General features: G+C 47.9%; 1 protein-coding gene across 1 annotated transcript in view; it reads right to left on the bottom strand.

Annotated features, from left to right (window-relative positions):
* Window positions 1-13,155, bottom strand: part of LOC139421676 (trinucleotide repeat-containing gene 18 protein-like) — a 98,377-nt gene that overhangs the window by 21,299 nt on the left and 63,923 nt on the right. Inside the window, exons 18-22 of the mRNA XM_071172767.1 lie at window positions 5,010-5,186; window positions 3,994-4,358; window positions 2,982-3,110; window positions 2,733-2,871; window positions 572-689 (exon numbers count right to left, since the gene is read on the bottom strand). Of these exons, the coding sequence (XP_071028868.1) occupies window positions 572-689; window positions 2,733-2,871; window positions 2,982-3,110; window positions 3,994-4,358; window positions 5,010-5,186 (928 nt within the window). The remainder of the gene's footprint in view (window positions 1-571; window positions 690-2,732; window positions 2,872-2,981; window positions 3,111-3,993; window positions 4,359-5,009; window positions 5,187-13,155) is intronic.

Raw genomic sequence — 13,155 nt, forward strand, 5'->3', positions numbered from 1 at the left:
CGCCCCCCCCTGTGTGGTGCGTAGTGTGTGTCTACCAACGCCCCCCCCCCTGTGTGGTGCGTAGTGTGTGTCTACCAACGCCCCCCCCCCGTGTGGTGCGTAGTGTGCGTCTACCAACGCCCCCCCCCTGTGTGGTGCGTAGTGTGTGTCTACCAACGCCCCCCCCCCGTGTGGTGCGTAGTGTGCGTCTACCAACGCCCCCCCCTGTGTGGTGCGTAGTGTGTGTCTACCAACGCCCCCCCCCCGTGTGGTGCGTAGTGTGCGTCTACCAACGCCCCCCCTGTGTGGTGCGTAGTGTGTGTCTACCAACGCCCCCCCCCCTGTGTGGTGCGTAGTGTGTGTCTACCAACGCCCCCCCCGTGTGGTGCGTAGTGTGTGTCTACCAACGCCCCCCCCTGTGTGGTGCGTAGTGTGCGTCTACCAACGCCCCCCCTGTGTGGTGCGTAGTGTGTGTCTACCAACGCCCCCCCTGTGTGGTGCGTAGTGTGTGTCTACCAACGCCCCCCCTGTGTGGTGCGTAGTGTGCGTCTACCAACGCCCCCCCTGTGTGGTGCGTAGTGTGCGTACTCACATGTCCGGGGAGTGTACCGTGTTGACGTGTCCAGCATAGAGCAGCTGATCATCCATGGGGATCAGAACCCTCAGACCATCCTGAAGAGAGTCTTTATCTAACACACACTGGACCGGAGCTGGATCAATACAGCAATACACCAATCAATACACCAATCAATATATCAACGCATCAATATATACACTAACACAGTGCATTTATTACATTACAGCCTTATTCTAAAATGTATTAAATATTTATTTTTACCACAATCTACACACAATACCCCATAATGACATCACAATACCCCATAATGACATCACAATACCCCATAATGACATCACAATACCCCATAATGACATCACAATACCCCATAATGACATCACAATACCCCATAATGACATCACAATACCCCATAATGACATCACAATACCCCATAATGACATCACAATACCCCATAATGACATAACAATACCCCATAATGACATCACAATACCCCATAATGACCAAGCAAAAAATAATAATAAATAATAATAAATAATATCACATTGACATTAGTATTCAGACCCTTCACTCAGTACTTTGTTGAAGCACCTTTGGCAGCGATTACAGCCTCAGGTCTTCTTGGGTATCACGCTACAAGCTTGGCACACCTGTATTTGGGGAGTTTCTCCCATTCTTCTCTGCAGATCCTCTCAAGCTCTGTCAGGTTGGATTGGGAACGTCGCTGCACAGCTATTTTCAGGTCTCTTCTTCGATCGGGTTCAAGTCCGGGCTCTGGCTGGGCCACTCAAGGACATTCAAACACTTGTCCCGAAGCCACTCCTGCGCTGTCTTGGCTGTGTGCTTAGAGTCGTTGTCCTATTAGAAGGTGAATCTTCGCCCCAGTCTGAGGTCTTGAGCGCTCTGGATCAGGTTTTCATCAAGGATCTCTCTGTACTTTGCTCCATTAATCTTTCCCTCGATCTTGACTAGTCTCCCTGCCGCTGAAAAACATCCCCACAGCATGATTCTGCCACCACCATGCTTCACAGTGTGGATGGTGCCAGGTTTCCTCCAGACATTACGCTTGCATTCAGGCCATAGAGTTCAATCTTGGTTTCATCAAACCAGAGAATCTTGTTTCTCATGGTCTGAGAGTCCTTTAGTTGCCTTTTGGCAAACTCCAAGTGGGCTGTCATGTGCCTTTTACTGAGGAGTGGCTTCCGTCTGGCCTAATCGGTGGAGTGCTGCAGAGATGGTTGTCCTTCTGGAAGGTTCTCCCATCTCCACAGAGGAACTCTGGAGCTCTGTCAGAGTGACCATTGGGTTCTTGGTCTCCTCCCTGACCAAGGCCCTTCTCCCCCGATCGCTCAGTTTGGCCGGGCGGCCAGCTCTAGGAATAGTCTTAGTGGTTCCAAACTTCTTCCATTTAAGAATGATGGAGGCGACTGTGTTCTTGGGGACCTTCAACGCTGCAGAAATGTTTTGGTACCCTTCTCCTGATCTGTGCCTCGACACAATCCCGTCTCGGAGCTCTACGGACAATTCCCAATTCCTTCGACCTCATGGCTTGGTTTTTGCTCTAACATGCACTGTCAACTGTGGGACCTTATATAGACAGGTGTGTGCCTTTTCAAATCATGTCCAATCAATGGAATTTACCACATGTGGACTGCAATCAAGTTGCAGAAACATCTCAAGGATGATCAATGGAAACAGGAAAAACCTGAGCTCAATTGAGTCTCATAGCAAAGGGTCTGAATAATTATGGAAACATGGTAACTTAAAAAAAACACATTTTTAACAACAATTTATACACACCAACGTATCTACATAACCAGTCAACTAACCAGACGACAGGGTCCTCTCAGCCAGACTGATATATACACACCAACGTATCTACATAACCAGTCAACTAACCAGACGACAGGGTCCTCTCAGCCAGACTGATATATACACACCAACGTATCTACATAACCAGTCAACTAACCAGACGACAGGGTCCTCTCAGCCAGACTGATATATACACACCAACGTGTCTACATAACCAGTCAACTAACCAGACGACAGGGTCCTCTCAGCCAGACTGATATATACACACCAACGTATCTACATAACCAGTCAACCAACCAGACGACAGGGTCCTCTCAGCCAGACTGATATATACACACCAACGTATCTACATAACCAGTCAACCAACCAGACGACAGGGTCCTCTCAGCCAGACTGCTGTGTGACGGAGGAGGTCCATCGTCTTCAGAGAAGCTGCTGTCCTGACTGGGTTCGAAGTCTTCATCAGCCTCCATACTCTTCATCAGCCTACTGACCGCTCCACGAGCCTGTTGAAACACACACACACACACAGACAGAGTTGTCATATCTGAGAGGCAGTTGTATGTAACACACGAGAAGGATAATTTATGAGGATTGAACGTAGCAGTACACAGACCTCTCGGGGTTTAGCCTTGGCTTTTGATTGGCTCTTGCGTGCAGGGCTGAGGTGAGGGGCTACCGGGCTCTCTGTGATTGGACTAGACAGAGAGGGCGGGGTCAGGGGAGGGTCCTTCAGCCTCTTCTTCTGTTTAACACACACACAGAAACAAGCAAGTTAGAACACACACCATCACACCACATATACACACACGCACACATACCATCATAAACACACTAGAAAGATGGACAGACCCGAGAGGACAGGCCGAGAGGACAGACCCGAGAGGACAGGCCGAGAGGACAGACCCGAAAGGACAGGCCGAGAGGACAGACCGAGAGGACAAACCCGAGAGGACAGGCCGAGAGGATAGGCCGAGAGGACAGGCCCGAGAGGACAGGGGGAGAGGACAGGCCCGAGAGGATAGGGGGAGAGGACAGGCGGAGAGGATAGGCGGAGAGGACAGGCGGAGAGGACAGGCCGAGAGGACTGACCGAGAGGACAGACCAGAGAGGACAGACCAGAGAGGACAGGCCCGAGAGGATAGGCGGAGAGGATAGGCGGAGAGGACAGGCCCGAGAGGATAGGCGGAGAGGACAGGCCCGAGAGGATAGGGGGAGAGGACAGGCCCGAGAGGATAGGGGGAGAGGACAGGCCCGAGAGGATAGGCGGAGAGGACAGGCCCGAGAGGATAGGGGGAGAGGACAGGCCCGAGAGGATAGGGGGAGAGGACAGGCCCGAGAGGATAGGGGGAGAGGACAGGCCCGAGGGATAGGCGGAGAGGACAGGCCCGAGAGGATAGGCGGAGAGGACAGGCCCGAGAGGATAGGGGGAGAGGACAGGCCCGAGAAGATAGGCGGAGAGGACAGGCCCGAGAGGACAGGCGGAGAGGACAGGCGGAGAGGACAGACCAGAGAGGACAGACGGAGAGGACAGACCAGAGAGGACAGACTAGAGAGGACAGACCAGAGAGGACAGGCCAGAGAGGACAGACCAGAGAGGACAGACCAGAGAGGACAGACCGACTCACCTTCCAGTCTTTCCCCTCCCTGGGTGTGGTTTTAGGTCTGGGGGCGGGTTTAGTGCTGATTGGAGGGTTTTTATTGGAGGGAGAGATCTGATTGGTGGAGGCATCATGAAGGAAAATCCTCTCGCTGCGTCTGCGTGTCCATCCCTCCTCCTCGCTAGCCCCTCCCGCTAGTCCCCCGGCGGGGTCAAAGGTGAATCTCCGGGGCGACCGAGGAGATGGGCGAGGTTTGCGTTTGACCGGCGAGGTCTCGTTGCTAGTGTGGTCGCCGTGGCGCGTTGCCGGGGGTAACAGGGGGAGTTCGGGAGCGGAGCGTTTCCCATGGAGCAGACAGGGGAACTTCCTCAGACACAGGTCAGAACCAGAACCTAGAGGACACACACACACACACACACACACACAGGTCAGAACCAGAACCTAGAGGACACACACACACAGGTCAGAACCAGAACCTAGAGGACACACACACAGGTCAGAACCAGAACCTAGAGGACACACACACACAGGTCAGAACCAGAACTGAAACCTAGAGGACACACACACACACACAGGTCAGAACCAGAACTGAAACCTAGAGGACACACACATACAGGTCAGAACCAGAACTGAAACCTAGATAGGACACACACACACAGCTCAGAACCAGAACCGAAACCTAGAGGGGACACACACACACACACACACAGGACAGAACCAGAACTGAAACCTAGAGAGGACACACACACACACAGGACAGAACCAGAACTGAAACCTAGAGAGGACACACACACACAGGTCAGAACCAGAACTGAAACCTAGAGGACACACACACACAGGTCAGAACCAGAACTGAAACCTAGAGGACACACACACACAGGTCAGAACCAGAACCGAGATCTAGTGGACACACACACACACACACAGGTCAGAACCAGAACCGAAACCTAGAGGACACACACACACAGGTGGTAGAAACGTAGTAAACGGCACCTCTGACAAGGTTACAATGGAATTCACACGTCCAAATCTCTCTTGCTTACCCAGAATGCTTTGCCTGCTACGGTGTTTCTTGTCGTGGAGACGGGGCAGGGGGACGGGGTTGACCGGGAGGGCGCTGGCTGCGAACCTGGCCAGCAGGCCCAACCCACTCTCCTCCAGCTCACTCCCCTCGGAGCACGACAACTCTTCCTCATCATCGTCCTCCTCAGTGGAGGACTCTGTGACAGAGAGAGAGATTATTGACTCTCAGGATCACAGAGTGGAACTCCAACATCAGGTATGTCTGTCTGTAGTATTACTGCAGTATTACAGTAGCATTACTGTAGCATTACTGTAGTATTACTGCAGTATTACAGTAGCATTACTGCAGCATTACTGCAGTATTACTGTAACATTACTGCAGTATTACTGTAGCATTACTGTAGCATTACTGCAGTATTACTGTAGCATTACTGTAGCATTACTGCAGTATTACTGTAGCATTAATGCAGTATTACTGTAGCATTAATGCAGTATTACTGCAGTATTACTGTAGCATTACTGTAGCATTAATGCAGTATTACTGCAGCATTAATGCAGTATTACTGTAGCATTAATGCAGTATTACTGCAGCATTACTGTAGTATTACTGTATCATCAATGCAGTATTACTGCAGTATTACAGTAACATTACTGCAGCATTACTGTAGTATTACTGTAGCATTACTATAGTAGTACTGCAGTATTACTGCAGTATTACTGTAGCATTACTGCAGCATTACTGTAGCATTAATGCAGTATTACTGCAGTATTACAGTAACATTACTGCAGCATTACTGTAGTATTACAGTAGCATTACTATAGTAGTACTGCAGTATTACTGTAGCATTACTGTAACATTACTGCAGCATTACTGTAGCATTAATGCAGTATTACTGCAGCATTACTGTAGTAGTACTGCAGTATTACTGCAGTATTACTGTAGCATTACTGCAGCATTACTGTAGCATTAATGCAGTATTACTGCAGCATTAATGCAGTATTACTGCAGCATTAATGCAGTATTACTGCAGCATTAATGCAGTATTACTGCAGCATTAATGCAGTATTACTGCAGTATTACTGTAGCATTAATGCAGTATTACTGCAGCATTACTGTAGTAGTACTGCAGTATTACTGCAGTATTACTGTAGCATTACTGCAGCATTACTGTAGCATTAATGCAGTATTACTGTAGCATTACTGTAGCATTAATGCAGTATTACTGCAGCATTAATGCAGTATTACTGTAGCATTAATGCAGTATTACTGTAGCATTAATGCAGTATTACTGCAGTATTACTGCAGTATTACTGCAGTATTACTGTAGCATTACTGCAGCATTACTGTAGCATTAATGCAGTATTACTGTAGTATTACTGTAGTATTACTGTATCATTAATGCAGTATTACTGCAGCATTACTGTAGTATTACTGTAGCATTAATGCAGTATTACTGTAGCATTACTGTAGCATTAATGCAGTATTACTGCAGCATTAATGCAGTATTACTGTAGCATTAATGCAGTATTACTGTAGCATTAATGCAGTATTACTGCAGTATTACTGCAGTATTACTGTAGCATTACTGCAGCATTACTGTAGCATTAATGCAGTATTACTGTAGTATTACTGTATCATTAATGCAGTATTACTGCAGCATTACTGTAGTATTGCTGTATCATTAATGCAGTATTACTGCAGTATTACTGTAACATTACTGCAGCATTACTGTAGTATTACGGTAGCATTACTGTAGTATTACTATAGTAGTACTGCAGTATTACTGCAGTATTACTGTAGCATTACTGCAGCATTACTGTAGCATTAATGCAGTATTACTGCAGTATTACTGCAGTATTACTGTAGCATTACTGCAGCATTACTGTAGCATTAATGCAGTATTACTGTAGCATTAATGCAGTATTACTGCAGTATTACTGCAGTATTACTGTAGCATTACTGTAGCATTACTGTAGTATTACTGTAGTATTACTGTACCATTACTGCAGTATTACTGTAGCATTAATGCAGTATTACTGTGGCATTAATGCAGTATTACTGCAGTATTACTGTAGCATTAATGCAGTATTATTGCAGCATTACTGTAGCATTACTATAGCATTACTGAGAAATTGAGAGAGGGGGGGTGAGGGAGAGAGGGGGGGTGAGGGAGAAAGGGAGAGAGGGGGGGTGAGGGAGAAAGGGAAAGAGGGGGGGTGAGGGAGAAAGGGAAAGAGGGGGGGTGAGGGATAGAGAGGGTGAGGGGGGTGAGGGAAAGAGGGGGGGTGAGGGAGAAAGGGAGAGAGGGGGGGTTGAGGGGAAGAGGGGGGGTGAGGGAAAGAGGGGGGGTGAGGGAGAAAGGGAGAGAGGGGGGGTGAGGGGAAGAGGGGGGGTGAGGGAAAGAGGGGGGGGTGAGGGAGAAAGGGAGAGAGGGGGGTTGCGGGGAAGAGGGGGGGTGAGGGAAAGAGGGGGGGGGTGAGGGAAAGAGGGGGGTGAGGGAGAGAGGGGGAAATGTACCCAATTCCTCTGTAGTTAGTATACTGCTAGCAGACAGACAGACAGACATACAGAACAGATCTGTCTAGCAGACAGACAGGACAGACAGACAGTACTGTCTAGCAGACAGACAGACAGAACACACTACCCCTATTCCCTATACACCACCCCTATGGGACCTGGTCTACAGTAGTACACCACCCCTATGGGACCTGGTCTACAGTAGTACACTACCCCTATGGGCCCTGGTCTACAGTAGTACACCACCCCTATGGGCCCTGGTCTACAGTAGTACACCACCCCTATGGGCCCTGGTCTATAGTAGTACACCACCCCTATGGGCCCTGGTCTATAGTAGTACACCACCCCTATGGGCCCTGGTCTACAGTAGTACACCACCCCTATGGGCCCTGGTCTACAGTAGTACACCACCCCTATGGGCCCTGGTCTATAGTAGTACACCACCCCTATGGGCCCTGGTCTACAGTAGTACACTACCCCTATGGGCCCTGGTCTATAGTAGTACACCACCCCTATGGGCCCTGGCCTATAGTAGTACACCACCCCTATGGGACCTGGTCTATAGTAGTACACCACCCCTATGGGCCCTGGTCTATAGTAGTACACCACCCCTATGGGCCCTGGTCTATAGTAGTACACCACCCCTATGGGACCTGGTCTATAGTAGTACACCACCCCTATGGGCCCTGGTCTATAGTAGTACACTACCCCTATGGGTCCTGGTCTATAGTAGTACACTAGATGGGGAATAGGGGGCCTGGTCTATATGGGACCTGGTCTACAGTAGTACACCACCCCTATGGGCCCTGGTCTATAGTAGTGCACTAGATGGGGAATAGGGGGCCATCTGAACCTTACTGAATTGAGACTCAGCCCAGTGGTTAGGAGTTAGAACCATGGCTGTAGACAGGATGAGCTGTGATTGGTTAGAGGGAAGTAAGGGTTAGGAGCAGACAGACAGACAGGATGAGCTGTGATTGGTTAGAGAGAAGTAAGGGTTAGAAGCAGACAGACAGACAGGATGAGCTGTGATTGGTTTCGAGAGAAGTCAGGGTTAGGAGCAGACAGACAGACAGACAAGATAGACAGGAAGAGAAACAGACAGCCAGGTAGATAGACAGGAAGAGAAACAGACAGCCAGGTAGATAGACAGGAAGAGAAAGACAGACAGACAGGTAGATACACAGGAAGACAGACAGACAGACAGACAGACAGACAGACAGACAGACAGGAAGAGAAAGACAGACAGACAGGAAGAGAAACAGACAGACATACGGACAGGTAGATAGACAGGAAGAGAAACAGACAGGTAGACAGACAGGAAGAGAAACAGACAGACGTATCAGGTGTAAAAGTCTATCCGTCCAGAGGTCTGTATATAATGACGAGATGCTCATGTCTCCGGGCCTAATAACGAGGAGTTGTTGTCCGTAAGGCGGGAAGGCAGGCGACAAGTTGAGGAAAAAAACTGCCGCAATGGATTATGGGATTGTAGTTAATTACCACTTTTCTGAACTGAACTAGGTTCGAATATTTGCTTAAATGAGAACTACAACTCCCATCAACCCAGCATCCCATACAGTTTCCTAATTTTTGTCGTGAATTATTTGATTTCACAAAAACCCGATGGAATTCAAGTAATTGAACCGACGTAGGACAAAATTTGGTTAATCACTCAGCACAGAACGCATCCTTCCTTCCTCACTCCTCTGACTCCTCCCTACCAGACTCATTACTGACCTGACTCCTCCCTACCAGAGAGTCATCACCGATCTGACTCCTCCCTACCAGAGAGTCATCACCGATCTGACTCCTCCCTACCAGACTCATTACTGACCTGACTCCTCCCTACCAGAGTCATCACCGATCTGACTCCTCCCTACCAGACTCATTACTGATCTGACTCCTCCCTACCAGACTCATTACTGACCTGACTCCTCCCTACCAGACTCAATACTGACCTGACTCCTCCCTACCAGAGTCATCACTGACCTGACTCCTCCCTACCAGACTCATTACTGACCTGACTCCTCCCTACCAGAGTCATCCCTGATCTGACTCCTCCCTACCAGAGAGTCATCACTCCTCTGACTCCTCCCTACCAGACTCATCACTGATCTGACTCCTCCCTGCCAGACTCATTACTGATCTGACTCCTCCCTGCCAGACTCATTACTGATCTGACTCCTCCCTACCAGAGTCATCCCTGATCTGACAGAGTCATCACCGATCTGACTCCTCCCTACCAGAGTCATCACCGATCTGACTCCTCCCTACCAGTCATCACCGATCTGACTCCTCCCTACCAGAGTCATCACTGACCTGACTACTCCCTACCAGATAGTCATCATCACCGACCTGACTCCTCCCTACCAGAGTCATCACTGATCTGACTCCTCCCTACCAGAGTCATCACTGATCTGACTCCTCCCTACCAGAGAGTCATCACTGATCTGACTCCTCCCTACCAGAGAGTCATCACTGATCTGACTCCTCCCTACCAGAGAGTCATTGACTCCTCCCTACCAGAGAGTCATCACTGATTTGACTCCTCCCTACCAGAGAGTCATCACCGATCTGACTCCTCCCTACCAGAGAGTCATCACTGATCTGACTCCTCCCTACCAGAGAGTCATCACCGATCTGACTCCTCCCTACCAGAGAGTCATCACTGATCTGACTCCTCCCTACCAGAGAGTCATCACCGATATGACTCCTCCCTACCAGAGAGTCATCACTGATCTGACTCCTCCCTACCAGAGAGTCATCACCGATCTGACTCCTCCCTACCAGAGTCATCACCGATCTGACTCCTCCCTACCAGAGAGTCATCACTGATCTGACTCCTCCCTACCAGAGTCGTCACCGATCTGACTCCTCCCTACCAGTCATCACCGATCTGACTCCTCCCTACCAGAGAGTCATCCCTGATCTGACTCCTCCCTACCAGAGAGTCATCCCTGATCTGACTCCTCCCTACCAGAGAGTCATCACTGATCTGACTCCTCCCTACCAGAGTCATCATTGATCTGACTCCTCCCTACCAGAGTCATCACCGATCTGACTCCTCCCTACCAGAGAGTCATCACTGATCTGACTCCTCCCTACCAGAGAGTCATCACTGATCTGACTCCTCCCTACCAGAGAGTCATCACTGATCTGACTCCTCCCTACCAGAGAGTCATCACTGATCTGACTCCTCCCTACCAGAGAGTCATCACTGATCTGACTCCTCCCTACCAGAGAGTCATCACTGATCTGACTCCTCCCTACCAGAGTCATCACTCCTCTGACTCCTCCCTACCAGAGAGTCATCACTGATCTGACTCCTCCCTACCAGAGAGTCATCACTGATCTGACTCCTCCCTACCAGAGAGTCATCACTGATCTGACTCCTCCCTACCAGAGAGTCATCACTGATCTGACTCCTCCCTACCAGAGAGGACTCACATCTTCTTTACATAAAGCAGATTTTGTGGCATGTGAGGGTCAATCCAAGTCTAACCAGATTGGTCAGATCATTCCTTACTAGGAAGGAAAGGAAGGAAGGAAGGAAGGATGCATGTCTTCAGCTCAGAAACACAAGCAAAAGGTTCTATTTGTGAAGAAAACGTTCATATTGACATCAATATTGTCCACGAGACTGAATATTCAACCCCAGATCCCGCCAGGCGAATAGTAGTTTGAGCATCCATGTTAGCATTAGCATCATCACTGAGACACAGAGAGAGGAGGGACATCTTACTTACACAACAGGTGACAGGCGTGTGGCCTCAGGCAGGGCAGCGCATGGAGTAGCCTAGCATCGGCTAGCGTAGCTTAGCCTTGTAGCTTAGTCGTAGCGTCGGCAAGCTATAGCGTAGCTTAGCCATGTAGCTTAGTCGTAGCGTCGGCTAGCTATAGAGTGCGTAGCTTAGCCATGTAGCCTAGTCGTAGCGTCGGCTAGCTATAGCGCGCGTAGCTTAGCCATGTAGCCTAGTCGTAGCATCGGCTAGCTATAGCGTAGCTTAGCCATGTAGCCTAGTCGTAGCATCGGCTACCTATAGCGTAGCCATGTAGCATCGACTAGATGTAGCATACTGTAAAACTTCAATTTAAAAAAATCCAATATGCAGAAATCGGTCTGTAATTTTTGGGTTGAGAGTTCGCCTAATTTCAGTTTATTTGACAAAACAAGCAGTGGTCATGGAATCATGGTCTAAACCGCTGTGACATAGCTTTTCAACTGGTGTATAAAACCAAAAGACACAGAAATAGCACACATAGAAAATATCTACCCCATTCCACTAGCCTAGTGGTTAGAGCGTTGGACTAGTAACCGAAAGGTTGAAAGATCAAATCCCCCGAGCTGACAAGGTACAAATCTGTCGTTCTGCCCCTGAACAGGCAGTTAACCCACGGTTCCCCAGTAGGCCGTCATTGTAAATAATAATTTGTTTTTAACTGACTTTCCTGGTTAAATAAAGTGAAAATAAATAAATTACAGATCTATAACTCACATTGATGTGAATTTGGTCGAGTCGCCCCAAAGTTCAATATTGCAGATTTAATAGCCGAGTGTTAATTTGCTTATGTCACTGAACACAACAGGTGATGATGAGAAACAGGCGTCTATTTCCTTAATGAACACAGATTTAGCTAATTTGCATAGTTGTTTAATTCCAGCATTCACTTCCAGTATTTTTTTTATACATTTCTTCATTTCCTGTATTAATTTGAAGACGTGTCTTCATTTCCTGTATTAATTTGAAGACGTGTCTTCATTTCCTGTATTCATTTGAAGACGTTTCTTCATTTCCTGTATTAATTTGAAGACGTGTCTTCATTTCCTGTATTCATTTGAAGACGTGTCTTCATTTCCTGTATTCATTTGAAGACGTGTCTTCATTTCCTGTATTCATTTGAAGACGTGTCTTCATTTCCTGTATTCATTTGAAGACGTTTCTTCATTTCCTGTATTAATTTGAAGACGTGTCTTCATTTCCTGTATTCATTTGAAGACGTGTCTTCATTTCCTGTATTCATTTGAAGACGTTTCTTCACTAATGTGTCATCATTTACACACTGCTTCACGTTGTTGTCTTAGTGGGGCGGCAGGGTAGCCTAGTGGTTGGACTAGTAACCGGAAGGTTGCAAGTTCAAACCCCCGAGCTGACAAGGTCGTTCTGCCCCTGCCCACTGTTCCTAGAATGTCATTGAAAATAAGAATTTGTTCTTAACTGACTTGCCTGGTTAAATAAAGGTAAAAAAATAAATAGTGTGCCTCTATTCTCACGAAAAAAAAAGAAAAAAATCTTTTTCACTATGCAGTTCTTACATTCACCACTAGAGGGCGATCGGCAGACTTCTATAAGGGTCTGGTACTCCCAAAGTTGTTGGCTGTTTTTGTGATTCAAATTAGCAAGTAGTTAGCAGTCAACGGCTAGCAGTTTCTTAATGGTGATGATTGCCGTAATTTTTTCGAATCACTATTGAATTATTAAAATGTAACAAACCTCATAAACAATTCATTTAGACCCATTTATTTGCTGAAATGTGTGCCGTCGCCCGGCTATTAAAAGGGACAAGCGACTGTTTGAGACTTTGTTTAATTTAAGTTTTAGTAACTGGCTATAGCTAGCTGTAGCATAGACTAGCTATAGCTAGCC

This window comes from Oncorhynchus clarkii, chromosome 12, assembly GCF_045791955.1.
Source record: "Oncorhynchus clarkii lewisi isolate Uvic-CL-2024 chromosome 12, UVic_Ocla_1.0, whole genome shotgun sequence".
In the NCBI taxonomy this organism is placed as follows: Eukaryota; Metazoa; Chordata; class Actinopteri; order Salmoniformes; family Salmonidae; genus Oncorhynchus; species Oncorhynchus clarkii.